Source organism: Lagenorhynchus albirostris, chromosome 4 (genome assembly GCF_949774975.1).
Source record: "Lagenorhynchus albirostris chromosome 4, mLagAlb1.1, whole genome shotgun sequence".
Classification (NCBI taxonomy): Eukaryota; Metazoa; Chordata; class Mammalia; order Artiodactyla; family Delphinidae; genus Lagenorhynchus; species Lagenorhynchus albirostris.
The window spans coordinates 95,943,644-95,966,349 of NC_083098.1; the positions used below are offsets into that span (position 1 = coordinate 95,943,644).

Below are 22,706 nucleotides of genomic sequence, written 5' to 3' on the forward strand. Positions count from 1 at the left end.
TTGCTGTATGTTTCATATCCCACTTCAAAAAGTATAGTCCAGAACTGGCAGAAAGCTAAACAATAATCCAGGGGGTCAGTTTATCAGTGGGCTCTACATACAAAAGCCAATCTATGCTGAATTTCAGCTTTATCACTTAGACTAAGTGCCACCTAGTGGCAAGTACTGTATTTTATTAAATCCATTCAAGCCATGTTCATCCAGCAAGTACAAACTGGCCAATAGCAGTTGCTCCACAATCATGCAACAAAAGTAAAATATTGGCCCAGTCTTTACAAAGCTCGCTGATAGATTAGATAAATGGATATAGACAGAAGAAAAAAAAAAGATAATACAAGTATATTTACACAACTGCAGAAAAACGTTAAATGTTGTATCAGAAGCATGCAAAAATATTCAGTATTTATTTAAAAGAAACAAACACTGTTAGGTAGGTTCTCTTACACCTGTTCACCTCACTCAGACTTTCCCACCTGTAAATACTTCATCACCCAGGTTTCAATCGTTCAGTGTCCCCCCACCCGGTCCCACCTTCTCTTCCATGCTTCTCCCCACCCCCATCTAATATCCTTTAAATTCTATTCCAGAAAGGGGGAAGAGGAGAACCTATTTTTTGAGCACCTACTACTCCCAGAACTGAGTTAGGCATTTTATATCCTGTATCTCATTTAATCCTCATATTGATACCATGAAGTATTATTTTCTCCCACTTTTTAGACAAGGGCAAGACTTAGATTAAGTGACATGCTCACAGCCACAGATTTTATCTACTGCATCGATTCCAAAGCTCCCTATTACCACCCTGCCCCCAAAAGTGTTGCTTTGTTCCTTCCATTCCTAGGCTTTCCAAAATCAGACTTTGCTCATATATATTTCTCTTATGTTCTCCATCAACTCCAATCTATTTTACACTACAATTGACCCTCGAGCAGCACTGGTCCACTTACATGAAGATTTTTTTCAGTAATGAATACTAAGTACCACGTGACTCAGGCTCATTGAATCTGAGGATGGAGAACCATGGGTACAGAGGAACCTCAGGTACCTGAAGGTCCTACTACAAGCTATTCGCCCCAACCCACCCCCCCCACACCTGTGTTATTTAAGTGTCAACTGTATCTACACCCAGCCTCACCTCTTCAAAACTCGGTCAGTGCCCCCCCCATGCCTGTTTGATATTCAAATCCTTGGCTTAGCACTCAAGGTCCTCTAAGAGGCCCCAACCACTTTTCTAGCTTTATTTTCTACCACTCCCTATGACCTCTCCTCTCGAATTAAAAGATAATCATTTGCACCCATGTTCCCATCAACATTATACATCTGTTAAACACATATAATCTCCCTTATTATCTGTGTACTTTCCACTAAATCATGAGCTTCACTGGACCATTTTTTAGCCATCTTTAAAAGGTTTTATACAGCGGTCTTATACCTATTAAGTGCTCAATAACTTTAATAAATACATTATTAAAACAATTATAAAGAACCACTAAAGCATGGTTATACTCTTCATTTCCCTTAACCATTCCTTCATGTCTGGGGATCTCAATATTTCTACCTCTTCCACTTGGTGTATGGATCAGGAGCTCTGTACAGAACTACATAATTTTTTCCATGAAAAAGTTCCTCATACTCAAACCGAAAGTTAAATGATTTGAAAAAGTATGCTGGAAACAATGGTGACAATAAAAAATTCAGTGGTTGCAGGATGGGATAAGGCAGGAGAGAGCAATGGACAGGCAGAGCACAGAGGATTTTCTAGGGCAATGAAGCTACTGTTTGATACTACAACGGCACATACATTTGTAGATACGTTATACATTTGTCCAAACCCACAGAATGCACACCAAGAGTGAACCCTAACGTAAACTATGGACTTGGGGAGATAATAATGTGTCAGTGTAAGTTCATCAGTTATAACAAATGTACCACTCTGTTGGGGGATGTTGGTAATACAGGAGGCTATTTGTGGGGGGGGCAAGGAGTACACAGGAAATATCTGTACCGTCCCCTCAATTTTGCTGTGAAACTAAAACTGCTCTAAAAAATAAGTTCCAATTAAAAAAAAAAAAAAAAGGAATTCCCTGGCAGTCCAGTTGCTAGGACTCGGCGCTTTCACTGCTGGGGCCCGGGTTTGATCCCTGGCCGAGGAACTAAGATCCTTGAAGCCGTGTGGCACGGCCAAAAAAAAAAGTATTCTGGATAAAAAAGCAAGATCTTAGTGGATCTGCAGTTTTCCAAAAACGGAATACCACTGTTCCAAAAGAAGTTGTTTAAAGAAAAAATATATAACACTGATTCTCTATTTTATAAGGCAACTGATACTGCAGTTATATAACACAATCTTTACAACACTAGTAAAAAATAACAGGGTTTCATAAAGTGATGAACATTTTTCCTAGTTATATAAACTGTTTATGAGAAACTATTCTTATTCATTTACAACTCTATCATCTAATTAACAAGTGCACAAAAAATGTTAGTTCTAAGGCCAAATTAAAAATATGGAATATAGACGGGACTTCCCTGGTGGTCCAGTGGATAGGATTCCACGCTCCCAATGCAGGGGGCCAGGGTTCAATCCCTGGTCAGGGAACTAGATCCCGCATGCATGCCACAAATAAGAGTCCGCACGCCGCAACTACAGATCCAGCCTGCCGCAACTAAGACCTGGCACAGCCACAATTCATTAATTAATTAAAATACTGAATATAGAAAAGAAAGCATGGGAGGGGAATTAAAAAGGGTCAACTTGATTTTCTAGTGTATTCCATCTTACATCCAATCAGCACAGCATTTTCATTGCAAGGCTTTTTCATTGCAAGGCATTTTCATTGCAAGGCAACTTAGGATACCCAAGATGCAGTGGTTTCTTTCTTTTCGTTTTTGTAAATTTAAATATTCCCAAAACTGCCATGAACTTACCAATGTGACTGAAAAGCTGTCATGCTTATCACTCTTCATTGTCTCAACACAACAAACCTACACAAATATTTATACAGATAAGTAATTACTACCAATTATACAAACCAAGCCAGAGTGCCTCCAATGCTTGCTTTTTCCCCAGTAGTAAGTTGTGTTCAGGAAATGCATTACCCTTTTCACACCATTAGGATATCATTTCACTCCCTGAAGCAGAATCAGGCCTGATGAGACATAAGTGACATCTTGATGTTGTACCAGGCCTAACGGGCATCCAGAACTATGGGCAAGGTGTCCTGAGAGATGGTAGCAGCTGGGCATTCAACATTCCTACATCATTATAGCTGTCCAAGCAGAGAAGAGAGCAGGAAGAAGCAGACCCCAAAAAGTTGGGGGCGACTCAATGACAACATGTGTGGTCAAGCAGTAAGGTATCAAATATGTCTGCTCAAAATGCCAAGGCATATATTCAAAGGGCTGCAGTCCTCTGCACTAAATACACTGCTGCCTTCCTAAGACATGAGCCACAAACCACAGGTTGCAATATAAGAAAGTTCATCTTGAATCCTGCCTGTGAAAGGTTACCAAAAGAAACTGATTATTAAAATTAAAGTATTTGTATACAGTGCTTTACTATTTACAAATCACTTACACATCCATTGTTTTGACACACATTTTACCTTACTTGATAGTCACAATGTATCCAGCAGATAAACACAACAAAATTATCATTACTTATTTTATAGAGGTAGAAACTGAAGCTTAAAGAAATTATCTATAAGTAATCTGTCCACAAAACCTGAGCCTTCCTGAAGATTATAAACTTATTTGGTTCAATCGTGTGGATCCCCCCAAAAAAGCAGCCTACAGTGCCTTAAGGTTTAATGCATGTCCCTATGCATCTAAGAAGTACTTAAAACACTTAAAAATAATGAAACCTTTTGAAAAACACTGAATAGTCAACCATACAAAAAAACAAAATATTTAAGCTTGTCAGTTTGTACAAATACACTACTTTCTAAAAATCCAAAGGAACTTTTGCCTAAGAATTTTACTACAATGTTGTCAGGGGCTATAAGAATTTTACTACAATGTTGTCAGTAGCTATAAGACTACTATATATGTAGTATAATTTACTACAATGTTGTCAGGGGCTATAAGGCTATAAGGCTTTGACTGAAAATATCAATTCCTTTGGGTACTTCAGCAATTAAATACCCTATAGAATCAATATATTCCCTGTACACATCAAATTCTGCTTACACGAACCATGTTGCATCATGGTTTCAAAGTTCTCTGAGTCCTTTGTTCAAAAAACTTTTTACTGAGTCCCCATCATGTTCTAGACACTCTTCTAAGAATATATAATTTTTTTTTAACGTTATCTGTCATCAAGTGACCAACAGCCTTTGGGTATGACAGACAATTACAATTCAGTATGACACTTCCAAGTGAATTATACCCAGTCCTTTAAGAACACACAGAAGGGGTACTGAACCCAGCCTGGTGGATCAGGGTAGAATATCCTCAGACCAAAATCTTGAATAATAACCTACCTAACACCAGCACTTTTCAAGCACAGGGATACATTAAACTGTGGAGCCCATACAAGGAACTCCAAGTTCTTGAATATGGCTGGAGAACTGAATATGAAGGGAGAGAAAGGCAAAACAGTTCAGCTGGAGAAAAGGTAAATGAAATAGTTATACAGGACCCTATATGCCGTGCTAGCTAACATTTTTTGAGCACTTGCTATATGCCAGGCATCCTCAAATGCTCTCTTGCATTTAATCCTCACAGAGAACCACTGAGCTAAGAATAATTACCTTGCAACTGATGGAGGAGGCAAGGAGAGGTTAGATCGTTTGTCAATCTTATAGAGGTTTTAAGTGGCAGAGACAGAACTGGAACCCAGTTCAGATTAAATCCTAAAAGTGAGCTCATAAACTCTCCACTCCACTGCCTCTCTTAATGAAGGCTGCTAGGGGGAGCCATTGAAAGGTTTTTAAAATAAGGAGTGAAGTGATCGGATTTGCTCTTTAGAACGACTATGTGGAAGTTGGACAAAGGGGGTGAGTCTAGAAGCAGAAAGAGGAAGCTGCCAATGTCTGTAGCAATCCAGGTGAGAAACGATGAGAGCATGAATTGTGGCAGTGAGGATGAAGGAGACAGATTCAAGAGTTTTTCAGGACGGAAAATTATCAGTTCTTAGTGATTAAACATAAAGAGTTAGTGTGAGAGAGAAAACCTGGCTTGGGGAACTATTGGGACATGACATAATCTACCAGGAATAGAGAAACAACTGGTTTTGTTTTTTCAATAAATATCTACAGAGTATCTCCCAAATGCGAAACACTTTTCTAGGCCAAAGGTCAAGTCTGAAATTATGGTACTGGTTGTTAGAAAATATTGAGAGTAAATGACAAAGCATTAAAAAATATAAGGTATATTGAAAATTAATCACTACTATTAACAGACTTGGCCTAGAGTCTAGTGAAAACATTTTGTGCTACCATTTAAAACAAAAGAGTACCACATGCAGAAAACAAATCAACAGAGGAAAGGCATCCCACAATTTTAAAATGTGTTATTATATTTGAGTTTGACAGATCTTCACTCTCTTACACAACACAAACACACACACACACACACACACACACACACACACCCCACCCTGTAATGTGTTTTACTTATCCCTCTCCCTCTTAAAAACAGTATCAATTTTATTACCCTAACTATAATACATATTTGGAGATTTTTCATCCCACTATCACCACTGTGATTTGCCAAGAACTTAGTTCATAACCTCCTACTTGATTTCCTATAAAATATGACCTACTTCACATTGGCTTAATTCAGTAACAATTCCTAGATTTTTTAACCACACCTTTCATCCAAGGATGCTCTGTGCAAATCCTAAGGCACAGCAATCCTGTGCAGATGTGGCAAGTTACTACAATTCCCATTTTACTACATAGTTAGGAAATTGGCCCAGGGGAAGTAGAGTAACTTGGAAATAATCACAAAGCCAGATGCCAAAAATAACAACTTTTAGCCAATCCATGAGAAAATACTGCCCCTAGTTGAAATAACATGAAATTTAGTATTAGGAGGAAACAAAATGTGAATAATGTTTTAAAGCCAAGTCCTGGGTTTTTTAAATATATTTTTTTAAATGACCGAATACTAAAGATTTGTAAGAACTTTCAAACACACCATTTTTTTCCCTAATACTTTATCCATCCAGAGAGCCAAAGATTATTTAATGAATTACATCTGGCAAGAGTAGCTTCCCTCCCACCCCCAAAACGTTTTTTATCTTAGCCACTTAAGACACTGATAGAAATCTGTGGGTATAGAATAGGTAAGTTTTAAACAAACCTATTTAAGAAGCATATATTAGAACAGGAGTCAAAATACCCCAAGTAAGCCTCTTATATTTTTTCCTGAAAGTATACCCTCTGCAGATCCATCTGCAATATGCATGGACAATACATTTAAAGCTTTAATAGTCAATACTCAAAATGAAAGTTTCCCAATTACAACTAATGCTGTATGTTTCTAAATATGCTGCTATTTAATATGATTTAATAAAGGTAGTTTTATTTGGTCATGAAGTAAAGGTCTTACACGATTTATAAACAAAAAAACACAACTTGATTTTTAAAAGTTGCTTTTATGAGGTTTGTGTGATCATTCTTATCTGCACACATCAGAGCAAAATACCTTCCATTATTACAAGGTATTTGCTTACAGTCAGAAACAACAGTGTGTGCTCAAGATTTCACCTTCAAAAAGAATGATTATGCCCTAGGAACAAGTAAGGAAGACAAATGATTATAGGTGGAATCCACTCATGGAACCCAGACTGCAAATTTTCACAGAAGCCTCACATATCAATCATGAAAGATGATTTTCCATTAAGTAAAATTCAAACTAATTCATACTAATTCTAATCACAGCCTTATAAAAAAATGCTTTCTTCTCCACCAACATTCCTCACATTTGTATATCCTCTACTAGTAGCACTTCATGTGGTTTACAAATGAAATGACACTCCAAGTGATTTTATGGATAACGTATCTTCTAAAGGTAGTGATCAGCTAGTTGGGGCGGGGGTGTACCTCCTGAACAGTCTACTCAGCCTAGTAATACTGGTAAATCTAATACCTCTTATTCCAGCACCAGAATATCCAGGCCATTTAAACGCACCATACCACCGTCCCCCAACTCCCACACCAAACTCGAAGCTTTTAACATTTCCATAACAATAAGCACTCTGAACAAATTAAAGCTCCTTTAACACTAGAAGTGCCTTTACCTTACTTAAAGACTATTACTTAAATGTCTTTTAATTGCATTTGATTAATGCATTCCACAAAGATTCCAGAAGCAGTAGTCATCAAACCCAAACTGCACTCTTAAGTGCTTTTTCCTCGTTTCAACTTCGAAGATGGGGCAGAAGAGCTGTCATAAATCTACAGAGCAAAAGCACATAACTGTAAACTATCTAAAAATTAAGAAAAAGTAAAATATTTATATCAAATTTCCAAGCAGGATGCCCTCCCTTTTTCCTTGCAAAGCAGCAGTTACTGGTAAAATAACTGAACTCTTGAAAATGCTGAAATTCTCCACCCCAAACCAACATTCACAAGTTTTTTAACACCAAATACTCAACTGCTATGCACGTACCAAATGAATATCCAACGTAACAATTTAAACTATTCTCGCACGCCAACAGAAAAAAAACACCTTTCGTCTCTACAACACCCTCAGGTAACCCAGATGCAAAGCTACGACAGCTTGGCCTAGGCCATCAGAAACCAAGGGGCGGGAGGGCGGGTACTGGGGTGGGGGGGGGGCGAATAACCAAGAGACCTTTTTCCAGGGCTACCGTTGCCAAGCAAAACAACCAGGGGCCCAAAGAGACCGCGAAGAAAACTGGAGACACTGTAATCCCGAGAGAAAGGGGTGGTGGGGAGGTGTGCACGCAATCCCGAGAGAAAAGGGTGCGGAGAGGAGGAGCGCTGAGGAGGAAACCAAGTATCCCCACGCATCTTTCAGACGCACAAAAACAACAACAAACCCTAGGGTCTGTCTGTACTTAGGAGCACCAGATGGAGTCCCCGGGGCTGGGACAGTTCAGCCGACAAACACCGTGGATAGTGGATAAACCAACCGATGATGGGAGGTGAAGGGGGTACCAAACGAATAAACCACTGAACGGGGGAGACAAAGCCTCCGGGGGTGATCAAGGGCCAAGCAGAAAGGTGAGAGGGAAACGCAAGATTGAAATAATGGGAGAAAAATTAGAAGAAAAACAGAAATGTGGTACCTGGGCTGTGGCAGGTCACTGAGCTACCGAATAGAGAGAGGCACAACAAAGGGGCACGGGAGGAAGGACAGCTGAGGGGAGGAGATGAAGAAGGGATGCGGGGCGCGACGGGTCGGACAAAGCGCCCAAGGCGGCGAAACAAAGGGCCGGGGGTAGAGAGTCGCGGGGGGCAGCGGGGAGAGACAAAGCGCCCGGGGCCGGGGGCACCCGCCCGGCGAGAAGGCGACGACGGCCTCAAGGAACAAAGCTGCGCGGGGCCGGGAGGCAGGGCCAGCGAGCGGCAGCGCGGAAGGCGCGCTGCGGGCACGGAGCCCGCGGGCCCCGCGCTCCGGGCCGCACTCACGCCCGCACCCACCGGCCTCGCCGCCGTCGCCACCCGCCCTCACGCGCCGGAGCCCGAGCCACAGCAGCGCAGAGCGGGCAGCGCACGGCCACACGCCGCCGCCGCGCTCGGCGCACGCTACACCGCCCCCGCGGCCCCCGGACGCCAAGCGTGCCGCGGCCCTCGAACCCGCCACCAGCCGCGGGCTGCGAGACGCCCGCAACTTTCCCGGTTCCCAGCGCTCCGATTCCCCCAGACTTACCCTGTCACAACAGGCGCCATCTTCCACAAACTCTCGCCAAAACTCCAACCCTCGCGAGATTCCCCCTGACGCCTTCCCTGGTCCCTCTCCCCCGCCCCTTCCCTTTTTCCTCACTCCTCGATTCCACCCAGCCCCCGCGCTCCCTTTTCCCTCGCAGCAGCCGCGAAGAGCCAGACGCCTCGCGCCGCCAGCGGAGTAAGGGATACAGCTCACTGCCTTCCCTGGAAACCTACCCAAGAGATGGAGCATGCGCAGGCGGCTCCTCCGCGGGCGAGCCCTCCATCTGGTACATGGGGAGCGCTCCGGTTATCCGGGTTTTGGGACGCGCCCTGAGGGACGTACGTGGAGACTGAGGAAAACCGGAGGGGATTACAACGGGGACGGAGAATGGAGGGGTCAGGAGGCGGAGCCGAGGGGAAGAGCGGAGGGGTCCTGGGAAAATCTGCCGCGTTTCACAGGCCTAGATGAAACACCTCCTCAAATGGGTGTTTTCCAAGTGGCTTCCCGCTCACTCTAGTTCCCAGCCCTTTTCATTCATTCAAACGTTCATTGGACGCCTCCATTACGGTAATGTCAGCGTTAGGTGCTGGAGCTACAAAGATGCCTGGAGTTCGGACGAGTGACATACCAAGAACTATCTTAGTTCATTCGACCCCCTTGCTAACAGAGAGACAGACAATATTACATCGTGGTCCGACCCTCCAGAACTCTGTAAATGAACAACTTTTGCAGTTGAGCTCTATTAGAGCCTTAGCTTTCTTCTCCTTGGGTGTGAAATTAGGTCAGGCCAAGGCCTCTGGCAAAGACACCCCTACTGTGTCCACTTCGCATACACACGCCAGAGCACCGCGAAGCTTTCTCCATAAGTGAAAACTGCGTTGTAATTGAAAGCCACCACTCCCCCACCCTGCACTCAAGCCAAAGGTTTTGCTTGGGCAGAGAGCTGCCTGTCGTGTAAATCTCCCTAGGACCTCATCGCAGCCCCCAGACTTGTGTGAACCCAGATGTATACGGGGACAGACTGACAAGGTCCTCCCGTGGGCCTGGCACAGTCGAGGACGATGCTCGTTGCCCGAAGTGCATCTCAGACAATCTAAACCTGGAAGCCCCCGAGCAAACTTGGCCCGTCTGGGCACTTACTAGAAAGGTGCAGGACCCGAGCCCTACCTCTTCCTCCCTACCTGCAGCACCCCTTTCTTCCCCCCACCCTTGCCCTTTCAATTCCTAGAGATTCCCAGATCCAGCACTGCCTCCCGCAGGGAGTCCCAAAACCCGGAGAACTGGAATCCAGAGCCCGAAACCTGCTGAAGGCGCTGCAGGATTGGCGCGGCACGAGCGAGCGGCACTGCGCATGTGCCCAATGCGGGCAGCCCAGTCTCACGCTACACCTCCTTCCCACCGCCTTCCACTACTCGATTCAGACACAACACGGGCCGTGGGAAATTTCTTAAACCTCGCGAGAACCCTCCCACTGTTGCCTATGCTTTTGCTCCAAATCTCGCGGAGCCCAGGAGGGACAGGTGTTTGTCTACAGCAGCTCCCGGCGCTGTTCGTGCCGCGCGTGCCCGGGCGGCGGGCGCGGGCGGGGTGGAAAGGGAGCGGCTCTTGGAGGAGGCGCGGGGGCGGGCTGGAGGGGTGCGCGTGGCTGGGAGCGCGGGGCGGGGGGCGGAGGGCTGCTGGGAGGGGCCCGACGTCTCGCACACACACGCTGCGTGACGCTTTGTGGAAGGAAAATGGGGGTGGTGGAGAGGCCGCTTCTGAAAGAAGAAGGGGAAGCCTGGAGATTAGAAACTCCTCCTGGTGTGGATGGTAAGAGGTCAGACTCTAGGGCAGGAGGAGCCCCAGGCCGGTCCCCGGGGAGGTTTCCTGTCGCCCTCCACGCGCCTGGTACTTTCCTAAAATGTTTTTGACGCCGCGCCCCCGGCCTCCGGGAGCTGACGGCCCCCAGTGTCGGGTTTGAGTCATGCCTCTGAGTCACCCAGTCTGGCCACCACTTTACTTGCTTTAAGACAAGTTTGGATTCCCTTAGCTACTCTCTTCTAGCGAATGGTTGTTTTCTTTCTGAGGTACCCGCTGGTCTCAAGAGTTGGGTAGGGAAAAAATTGTGCTCTGTGCGCTCTTGCGTTGTAGACTTGCATAGATTCCGCCTCCCACTCGGACACATTTTTTTAATTTCTCCCCCTTAATCTCTTTTTAGCCTTTTGAAGTAATCCGTATATATCAGTTTCTGCGGGGTTTTTTTGTTTTTTTTTCCTTTCCCCTAATTTAACTTAAAATACTGGTTTTGCTTTCCTTCACCTTTTTATGTGTTCGTTGAAATATTCATTCCAAATTTTAGGTATTGTTTCACCAGATGCTTTAGTGACAGCTGTTTTAAGTGCATTCCTTCTTGGTTTATTTATCTGTCCAGTAAATTCCGGTTTGCATTCTTCAACCAGGCACATTTCAGATTGCCTTGGTGTGGTTTCTGTAACCAGCCTAGCCTGGCATTGTCTAGGAACTGGTGTCTTGATGACATCGTAGACCCACAAATGTAGAGTTGAATTGAGTTTTTTATTTTCGGAGAACAGTGAGTCCTTTAATAAGGGTTCATGTTCTGCTAGTTATGTAGTGGACAAGAAATCAAGTTTTTTAGTTGTTTCCAAGGTTAGTTGTGTGTGTGTGCGCGTGCATTTGCATATCCCTTTGATTAAGTATTTCACAAAAAGAAGATGCAAGAACATTTAATGCAGTATCTCACTGCAAGGCTGATTTGGAATAGGCTAGCACCAGGAGGAGAATGATGCCCATGGGCACACATTCCTTTGAGCCTTCATGCCAAGAAGGTATTTCAGTCATGGCCTTGTCTAGGCCATTAATTGCATCTGGAACCATGACCATCTGAGAGCCCCAGCCACAGAGAGCCATGGTAACCACAAGTCAAATCACAACTCACCTTCACCCTAATACCTGCTCTACCTGCGTTCTTTCCCCATCCCAGTAAATAATTCCATTCTTCCACTTATTTAAGCCAAGAACCTTGGAATCATTCTCACCTCCTTTCTGTCTCACATCCAACATCCAATCTAACAAAATCTTGCTGGGTCCACCATCAAAATTGACCCACAGTCCAAACACATCCACACCTCCATGGCAACCAGCCCAGCCTAACCCATCTCATTTCTCACCTGGTTTTCAGGAAGTCTCCTAACTCATTCTGCCTTCATCCATTATTGCCTTCCCTCAGTCTGTTCTCAGTAGAGCATTCAGAGTCACCCTCTAGAACCCTCCAGTGGTTTTCCTATTTTCCTATGAGGCCTGCCGCCCAGACCTCCTGAACTCCTTGATCTCACCTCTTCCCCTTGCTCACTGAGCCCTAAGCAGCAGCCTTCCTTGCTGTTCCTAGGACATACCAGGCACCCCCTCAACTCCTACCTTTGCTCTTTCCCCCAGATGCCTTAAAGATCCTTCCTTCACTGCTTTCAGGTCTTTGCTTAAATGTCACCTTCTCAGCAAGGCCTTCCCTGACCACCCTTCACGAAAGTAACTCCTCATACCCCCTGTTCCCTCCTTCATTTTTCCCATGGCACTTATCGTAAACGAACATACCATGTATCATATCTGTGTATTGTGTTTACTCTCTGCCTCCCCCCATTATAATGCAATCTTAATGAGGGCAGGGACTTCTATTTTGTTCATTGTTCACGCCTCAGCCACCAGAACAATGCCTGGTGCAGGATATACGCTCAGTAAGTATTTGTAGAATGAATGGGATGTCTTCCACTTCTAGAACAGAGTAGAAATGATTCTGAAGACTCACTAAGCCTTCTAGGGTTCAGAATAATACCGAGGTTAGACCAGTAATGAATATCCCAATGCCAGCTTGCCTGGAGAGGAGAAATGAGCCTACAAAGCAAACACCTGTGTTGACTTTTTGCAAAAAATATTCTTACTCCTGAGTTAGACCAGAAGATGAACCTATACTTAACTTGAAGGGTTTCCTTTACTCTCCATCCTAGAACCTCAGGAAACAAAACACTATTGGCAGAATATAAAGAAACAGGTATTCTCATGTGTTGCTAATGGAGTGAAAACGTGTATAATCTTTATGAAAACCATTGTGATAAAACTTACCACTACCTGTTAATCCTACAATTCCGTTTCTAGACATCTATCCTACAAATAAACTCATAGTGTGTGAAACAACCTGTACATATATTGTAGCATTATTGATAGTAGAGAATACTGATAACAACCTAAATGTCGATGAAGAGATGTCTTATTAAAAGAAAACCACCAGGCTTCCCTGGTGGCACAGTGGTTAAAAATCCTCCTGCCAATGCAGGGGACACGGGTTTGAGCCCTGGTCCAGGAAGATCGCACATGCCGCGGAGCAACTAAGCCTGTGCACCACAACTACTGAGCCTGCGCTCTAGAGCCCGTGAGCCACAACTACTGAGCCCACATGTTACAACTGCTGAAGCCCACGCACCTACAGCCTGTGCTCTGCAACAAGAGAACCCACCACAGTGAGAAGCACGTGCACCACAACGAAGAGTTGCCCCCGCTCACCACAACTACAGAAAAGCCCTTGCACAGCAATGAAGACCCAATGCAGCCAAAAATAAATTAATTAATTTAATTAAATTAAAAAAAGAAAACCACCCTGATATATTCATAGAATTGAATAGTATGCATCTGTTAATAAGCAGAGGCTGCTTTTTATGTGCTTATGTGGAAGGATCACAAAGTTTAAAAAAACAAGGTGCAAGGGACTTCCCTGGTGGTGCAGTGGATAAGACTCCACACTCCCAATGCAGGGGGCCTGGGTTCGATCCCTGGTCAGGGAACTAGACCCCATATGCATGCTGCAACTAAGAGTTCGCATGCCACAACTAAGAGTTCACAAGCCACAACTAAGGAGCCCACGTGCTGCAACTAAGGACCCTGCCTGCTGCAACTGAGACCCGGTGCAACCAAATAAATAAATATTTTTTTTTAAAAAAAGGTGCAAAATAGTGATAGATAAATGTATACTTATTTGCCTATATGTATCTAAAAGGGTTCTGGAAGTACACAGGAGAAACTGTAACAGTGACTGGTTCACTGTAAGGGACTCAATTGTTGGAGGATGTAGGTGAAGAGGTGGCTTATCTTGGATCCTTTGAATTTTGTACCAAGCACATGTACTGCCTGTTCAAAATTTAAAACATTTTAATTAAAAGGGGGGAAAAAAGAAAAGGAATAAATGTGCAAGAAGAAAACAATGACCAAAGTGTTCCCTTTTTCCCACCTGCTAAAAAATTATTTTCTAATAGAAGTCATGTACTTGATGTACCATCTCAATAGAATTAAGAACTGCAGAACTGTCAGGACTTCACCCCAATCATTTGGTAACGCTGAACTCAGTCCATTCAAGCAGCAAGTTCAGAGTCCCTATTACTCTATGTCAGGCATGATCTTTGGTAGTTTACACAGGATAGGTAGTGCAGAGACTTCAGGGGACCGCCCCCCCTGCCCCCGGCCAGCAGAGTACACAGACCAGCTGCAGGATAATTCTAGGGTAGAGGCATGAGTTTAATGGCATTGGGGTACAGTGGAAAAAGCACCTAACTCTTGCCTGATGGGCCCAGGGAAACCTTGCAGAGATGACTTTTGAACTAAATCTTAGTGGAGTGGGAGTTCAGAAGACAATAAGAGGAGGAAGCATAAGAAGCACAGGAAACAGCATGTTCAGGCTCTGACATGTGAAACAGCATCTTGTATTCAGGGGAACTCCGGGTGGTGCATGTAGAAGCGGGGGTAGGCAGCATAGGCAGGGTCACAAGAAGGACCTGGTAGAAGGGTGGTCCTCAAAAGTTGGTGGGCCCAATCCCTAAGACTTAAAATGAGTAAATCTGGGCTGAATCCCAGGAATAGGCTTTTCTAGCAGGCTGGTCAGGGATTCTGATGCAAATTGTCCATGAACCAAGCTTTGAATCTTTGTTGTAGGAGTTTGGTGTACTCTTTCTTCAGGAGTTTCACATTAAAGGGGCCAATGGTGTGTAGTTTCTTTGTTAAAACAATAAAGGAAATATTTAGCTACTAAGAGGAATAAGTTTGGAGGCCCCTACGTGTATATCCAATAGACATGTGGAGCAGATAGTGGCAGTGAGATCAGCACATTTGTGATGGGATCACATTTCGCTGTGGTGGTTTAAACACAGCGGCATGTTTCAACATTGCTTTCATTCTAAAGTTAAGTTACACCAACTCATATTAATGAGACACACTAAAATATTGAAAATTTTATTGAATACTAGGCAGCCCCATGATGGAGAACACGGGTTCCAGCATCACATTGCATGGTTCCAGCTGTAAGACCTTAGACCAGTTATTTAACCTGTCAGTGCCTGTTTCCTCACGTATACAATGGAGAAAATAGCAGCTAATTCATAGGGTTGTCATGAGGATTCAACGTGTTTATTCTGTCTAAAGCACATAGAATGATACCTGTAACATAATTGCTATAGTACTGTTCATTTTTATCATTATTATTTTTATTTAATAAATCCATAAGTTGCCTTCATCCCGTGAAAATTCTTGCAAAGCATGTCAAAATGTCTTTAATGCTTCAACAATCAATGTTAAAATAGCCAAACATAGTGATGATTTTATCCAGATTGATGTTGATTCATTTCTTTATCATACCCATTCAGAAATGGCAATATCATTATTATTATTTAATTTCTAAGAGATTCACGTGGCCAAAAAGGTTAGGAAACCTGCTGTAGATGACCGACAAGAGCAGGGCTTGATGTGATCAGATTGTGAGGTGGTTGTGTGCCTAAGAAAACCTTACTGATAGCTCACGTTAGAAATTAGGAGCCTTTTACTCCACAGAAGTCTCTTAACTCATGGTTTTCATTCATCCTAATACCTTCCTTTTTTAATAAAAGTATCCCTATCATTTTCTACTGTGTGTTAATTAAAATTAATAAAATGTATAGAAGATTGAAAAAGTGTCAAGAAGGATTCCATAAAGACTATGTGATTCTATAAGGAAAACAAGCTCTAATTCTAGGATTGAAAGAAAGAAAGAGAAAATTGAAAGTAAGTCACAGAGTGGGCTTTAGGAGAACTTGAGAAACAAAAATAAATATTCACCCTTTGCTTTCCAATTGCGTTTGATTTTAAACAGGATTCTTTGGCCCTGGGAATTTGATTTATTTTCTTTTTTTTTTCTTTCTTTTTTTTTTTTTAGGTCCAAGTAAAACAAAGCTTAACATGTACAGCAGTTCAAGAAGGTGAAACAGGGGACTTCCCTGGTGGCGCGGTGGCTGACTCTGAGCTCCCAATGCAGGGGGCCCGGGTTTGATCAGTGGTCAGGGAACTAGATCCCACATACATGCCACAACTACGAGTTCGCATGTCACAACTAAGGAGCCCACATGCAGCAACAAGCAGCTGGTGAGCTGCAACTAAGGAGCCCTGGAGCCGCAGCTAAGGAGCCCGCCTGCCGCAACTAAGACCCAGCACAACCAAATAAGTAAAATAAAATAAAAATTTTAAAACATACGCAACGTAACAATAAAATATATTTTTTAAAAAAGGTGAAACAAGAAAAAGAATGCGCCATTTACTCTAATGATGTAGAATGCGAATGGAATCAAATGTACCTTTGGTGAGAATGTGTACAAGGTGAATAATCTATCAAAAGTTGTTGCTCATGTAATTGAAAGAAAATGTTTCCATGTGTGATTGATACATGTTGTTCTTTCTATGCCATAAACAAGATAAAGCCAGTTAACACTATCTATGCAATCAATGAAAACAGCGTATGAGTTGTAAAATTCCAGTTATCTGTTTATAAAAGAATACATTTGAGTTTTGATTTTCTAAACGTTCCCCTTTGTCATGTATCATATATTGTGGTTTTTGGTTCTGTGTTGGGTCAATGTTGAACACTCATAATTAACAAAACAGCTGGGGTATAAAGAAAAAAGCATTGGACCAGCTCTCCCATTGAGTCCTACATCCACCACTAGCCAGCTGGCTAACTTTGGGCAAGCTACTATTTCCTCATGTGCAAATGGGGAATGTAAAACCTATGGCTTACGGTCATTTTGAAAATTATTTGAGATATTACATGAAATAACTGGGTACATAGTAAGTACTCAGTAAATGCTGCTGCTGTAGGAAATTGTACCACCCATGCCAAAGCTGTTTTCTTTTCTATTCGATGGACTAGGACTCCCTGCCTTAGAGATTTGTTACACAGATCAAATCAGATAACGACATAGATAATTAAATGGCAAGAATTATCTTTAAATAAGTTTATTGTATTTATTTTTGGTTGGCACATTTATTTGTAAAAATTTGAGTATGGTTTTATAGCAAATCAATAGAACAGACAAAGATCCCTAAATTTTCTCCTCTGGCCCATGTTACTATTAACCTGGGGCGCAAATGACCTTTATCAGTTTTTCAAAGAAAGCCTACCAGAAAGGTTTTACCCTTTGCATCTGTGTTGTTTTGTGTCAGAGATAGTGTAATGATAAGCATCAACTTGCAGTTATGACCTTTGTGGCTAGCATCCTTGTCCAAAATAGACTAAGAACTAAGAAGATCAACTTTGGAACCAGTCTATTCAACCACTGACAAATAGTGAAAGATATCAAACAATTTCTATCTTGTGAAAAACCAAACTCTGTCAAGGACAGCTATCAAAGACAATGGAGAATCCCCTTGAACATCATAATCAAAATTGTACATTGTCACTTTTAAAACAGCCATGATGTCAGTATGTCAATATTTTTTATTTTAATTAATTAAAAAAATTTTAATTGTCATGTCAACAAGGGGAGTTTAAAAATGAAATCTTGTGAAATTACTGCAGGAAAAAATATATAATTTCTAAGTAAGCTATCAATAAATATTGAGTACAGATTTAGTTTAATGTAATAGGAAAAACAAAAGTTTCATCTCAGTCTCATAATGATGTACTTAATTTGTAAAATGCATTAGAGAAACTCTATTTAGAGGAAGCTTTGAAGACTCCGTGTTACATATTATAACTGGTATTGTTTTACATGAACTTTTTTTCTCTTAAATGGTTATTTAACAAAATTTTATCATGATTAGCATTCTGTGGAAGGTAAAATAAATTGTATTAAGGTGTTACTAATATCCCACTAGTGGAAAAAACATTTCTCAAGATCTTAACTGCAAATCTCCTCCCACTTAAGTTCTTTGGGAAGATTTGGAAATTTATGCATGCTTCTTTTTTTTTTTTTTTTCTTTCTCCCAGCTTTCAAAACACTTGGCTTAAATTCTACCCTCAGAATTACTTCTGACTTCAGTGAGAGTTATAAACTATTGTTTGGGAGAAACAACTGTCTCCTACTTTTCAAGTCTAAAGCTCTCCCGAAAGGTTCTTATGAAATGTGAATCTGATTTTCATCATGCAGTTTTACCTACATAGCATCATAGTTTCCTTCACCAGCAAACACTAAGTATTTTATTTTTAACCAGCAAAGCTATATCTGTATTTGCATGGTACTTTCCAAGTTTCCAAAATAGGCAACAAATCACAGAATCTAAGCCAAACAAAAGGACTTAAGAACAGAAAGATAACTTCTGAAAAACAGATTACATACAGAAGTACTCAGTTTTATGAAACAGAGGATTTTTTTAAAGTTGTATGCCAATCTAACATGCAACCGAACCCCTTTCTATTTAAAGGGATACTGTGATATGCAATTTGTGAAATGACAATAAATATGAGTGAGTCTACACCATCCCAAGCCTTCTCACAAATATCATCTCAGTCAGTCCTCAGGACAAAGCTGCAGATAGGTAATTTTATTCCTGTTGTAGCTGAGGCTCAGAGAGCATGATCTGTACAAGTTATAGTTCTGGAAGTGGAATTTATGCTTGTGAGGTTTGTTTGGACTTTTTTGCTACATTAAGTTATTTTATTATTACAACCTGATAGAGAATATCTTGTGTCAGATACTCAAAGTATCAGATTATAATTTTAAAAATTACTTACAAAAATATAAATGCTTAAGAATGCAAAAGATTTATTTTTAAATAGCAGGTAATATTTTATATACATAAATCAATCGTATGAACTAGTAACAGTGGCTAAGGATGGGTAGCCAAAGCAGGGAGAAGACCTAATACCCTTGTGGATTTTTTCCCATGTTTATTATTTTAAAAAATAATTCACCAAAGACATTACAAGAAAAGAAACCTACAAACCAATAAATATAAACACAAAAATTCTCAACAAAATTCCAGCAAACGCTGAACAAACTAGGAAGGGAACTTCCTCAACCTGATAAAAGCATCTGTGAAAAATCAAGAATCAGTGTCATTTTAAAAAATAAAAGACTGATGCGTTCCCACTAACATCAGGAAGTAGACAAAGGTTTCCATTTGGACCATTTCTATTCAACATTGCACTGGAGGTGCTACCCAAGTAATTTGGCAAGAAAATGAAATAAAGGCATTCAGATTAGAAAAGAAGAAGAAAAAGTGTCTCTATTTTCAGATGATAGGACTTTATATATACAAAATTCTGAGCACTCCACTAAAAATGTATTAGAACTAATACACAAGTTCAGCAAGTTTGCAGGATACAAGGTCAATATTCAAAACTCAATTGTATTTCTATATATTTGCAAGGGACAATCCAAGAATAAAATTGAGACAATTCATCAAAAAGAATAAAATACTTCGGAATAAATTTAACAAAAGGAATGCAGTTCTTACACTCTGAAAACTATGAAACGTTGTTGAAATAAATTTTTTTTAAGAAATTTTTAAAGATCTAAATAAATAAATGGAAAGACATTCATGTTCATGGATTGAAAAATACTAATAAGATGGCAACGCTCCTCAAATTGACCTACAGAATCAACACAATCACTATCAAAATTTCAACTGTCCACTTGGCAGAAATGGACAAGTTGTTCCTAAAATTCATATGAAGTTTTAAGGAACCCAGAATAGCCAAAACAATCTTGGGGAAAAAAAAAAAAAGCTGGAGCAGCTACACTTCCCCTTTTCAAAACTCACTACAAGCCTTCAGTAATCAAGACTGTGTGGTGCATGCATGAGGTAGACATATAGTTCAATGGTGTAGAATTGAGAGTCCAGACATAACTGTCACATTTATGGTCAATTGATTTCCATCAAGAGTGCAAAAACAAATCAATGGGGAAAAAGTAGTCTTCATAAATGGTGCTGGGACAACTGGATAGCCACATGGAAAATAATAAACTTGGGCCCCAAACTTCACAACATATATTAAAATTACCTTAAAATGGATCATAGACCTAAACGTAAAAACTAAAACCATAAAACGCTTAGAGGAAAGCATAGATCTTCATGAACTTGGATTAGCAATGGTTTCTTAGATATGACACCAAAAGCCCAAGCAACAAAAGAAAAAATAAATAAATTGGGCTTCATTAAAATTAAACTTTTGTGCTTCAAAGCACACTCTGAAGAAAGTGAAAAAGACACCCCACAGAATGGGAGAAAATATTTGCAAATCATATATCTGATAAGGATCTAATATCTAAAATATATAAAGAATTCTTAAAACTGAATAGTAGAAGAAACCATAATGGAAAAGAATATTAAAAAAAAGATTTTATATATGTATAAAACTGAGTCACTTTGCTGCACAGCAGAGATGGCACATTGTAAATCAACTATACTTCAATTTTTAAAAAACTAAATAAAGAAAGGGAAATAATCCAATTTACAAATGAGTAAAGGCGCTAAATAGACATTTCTCCAAATAAGACATGCAAATGGCCAATAAACACTTGGAAAAATATTCAACATCATTAAGCATCAGGAAAATGCAAATCAAAACCACAATGAGGTACCATTTCATACCCACTATGATGGCAACAATCAAGAAGACAGATAACGACACGTTGTCAAGGATGTAGAAAAATTAAAACACTTGTACACTGTTGGTGGGATGTAACATGATGAAGCCATTTTGAAAGACAGTCTGACAGTTCCTCAAAAGGTTAAAATAGAGTTACCATATGACCCAACAATTCTCCTAGGTATATACCAAAGAGAACTGAAAACATATGTCCAAACAAAAACGTGTACATGAATGGTCATGGAAGCATTATTTGTAACAGCTGAAAAGTAGAAACAAACCAAATGCCCATCAACTGATGAATGGATAAATTAAATGTAGTGTATCTATAAAATGGAATATTATTAGGCCACAAAAAGAAATGAAGTACTGATATATACTATAACATGAATAAACCTTGAAAACATGCTATATGAAAGAAACAAGTCACAAAAGGCCCTCTGTGTATATGACATATCTAGAATAGACAAAATTATAAAGATAGGAAGTAAATTCATGGTTGCCTAGGGCTAGGGAGTATTGGGAGGGGTATGTTGTGAGTGACCACTAAAGCATGTAGGACTTCTTTTGGGATAATGAAAATGTTCCAAACTTGATTGTGGCGATTGTTGCACAACTTCGTGAATATACTAAAAACCATTGGATGAACACTTTAAAGGGTGAATTATATGGTATGTGAAGTATATCCCAATAAAGCTGTTAACAAAAAAAGCAGAAAAAAATTAAAATTTAACTTTATCCATTTAGTTGCTTTAAAAGTCAATATGATCTTAACCTTTACCTTAGCCATATGCTGATATAAATGTTCATGTGTGGACAAATAAATAATAAGCTCCATAGAAAATTAGAGAATCGTCATCACTATGTCAACTGATTTACCCTCTAGCATCATAGTAAGTTTGAGATTATATTTCTGGCAAGGATGATATTTCTTAACATTTCGGAAGTGAACTGACCTTGTTTTAAGATAAGATTAATAGCTGCAATTTTTGTTTTTGTTTTTTTTGCGGTACGCGGGCCTCTCACTGTTGTGGCTTCTCCCGTTGCGGAGCACAGGCTCCGGACGCGCAGGCTCAGCAGCCATGGCTCACGGGCACAGCCGCTCCGCGGCATGTGGAATCTTCCTGACCAGGGCATGAACCCGTGTCCCCTGCATCGGCAGGCAGACTCTCAACCACTGCGCCACCAGGGAAGCCCCAATAGCTGCAATTGTTGAGTACCAACTTAATCCAAGGGACTTCATGTCCAGGATCTCATTTGATGCTCTTACACCCCTGAATAGGACTCCTCCCCCTTTTAATAGCTAAGGAAGCTATGGCCCAGAGAAATTAACTAAATTTCCTTAGCTCACAGTTACAGATATAGCAGAATATGAACATTTCCTGTCTTTTGCCCTATGCTGGACCTACTGGGTCACCTCTCCCTCCGTACCTTTGATGAATTAAGAACCCAAAGTCCAGGGACTTGTAGGGTAATACATAATAGGTATGCTAATATTACCTTGAAGACCTAAGAATTGGGACACCACCTCTAGGCTATTCCTGAGAGCTGGTGATGGGGAGTTGGAGGGTGGGGGTGGGATGTAGAGGAGATGGAAATGGAAATTCCTTATTTTCAAATGTGGAAGAAGTGATGAAGAAATTGAAAAGGAAACCCCAAAGTTTCCTTCCCGCTCTAAAGCTCAATCAATTTAAGATTCCACCTTTGTGGAGCTGAAGGTAATTGGAATTCAGATAACTATTTCTTCCTCTCCTGACTTAGTCTTATCCCAGGATTCATGATTGAGAAGGTGTTTCCTTTACGTCTCCAATGTTTACAATTTCATCAGGAAGTGTGTTTTCTGACTTTTTTCCCCCTTAGCTGCACTATTCTGGCAAAATGCATGCCATCAAAATCATCTTTGCAAACTTAGTCTTTTATACTTATTTTTAAAAATTATCCTTAAGTCTCATATTTAATTTCAATCGATAACGATGTCCACTTCCAGTCCTTA

General features: G+C 41.0%; 1 protein-coding gene across 3 annotated transcripts in view; it reads right to left on the minus strand.

Moving 5' to 3' along the window:
* Positions 1 to 22,706, minus strand: part of LOC132519917 (recombining binding protein suppressor of hairless) — a 229,851-nt gene that overhangs the window by 105,084 nt on the left and 102,061 nt on the right. The window contains exon 1 of one of the 3 annotated variants that reach the window (XM_060148404.1): positions 8,842 to 8,983. The exons of 1 other annotated variant lie outside the window; for it this stretch is intronic. In XM_060148404.1, the coding sequence (XP_060004387.1) occupies positions 8,842 to 8,861 (20 nt within the window). In that variant the 5' untranslated portion in view covers positions 8,862 to 8,983. Of the gene's footprint in view, positions 1 to 3,030; positions 3,130 to 8,841; positions 8,984 to 22,706 lie in introns of those variants that run through there. One more of the 3 variants, XM_060148407.1, reaches the window with a different exon arrangement.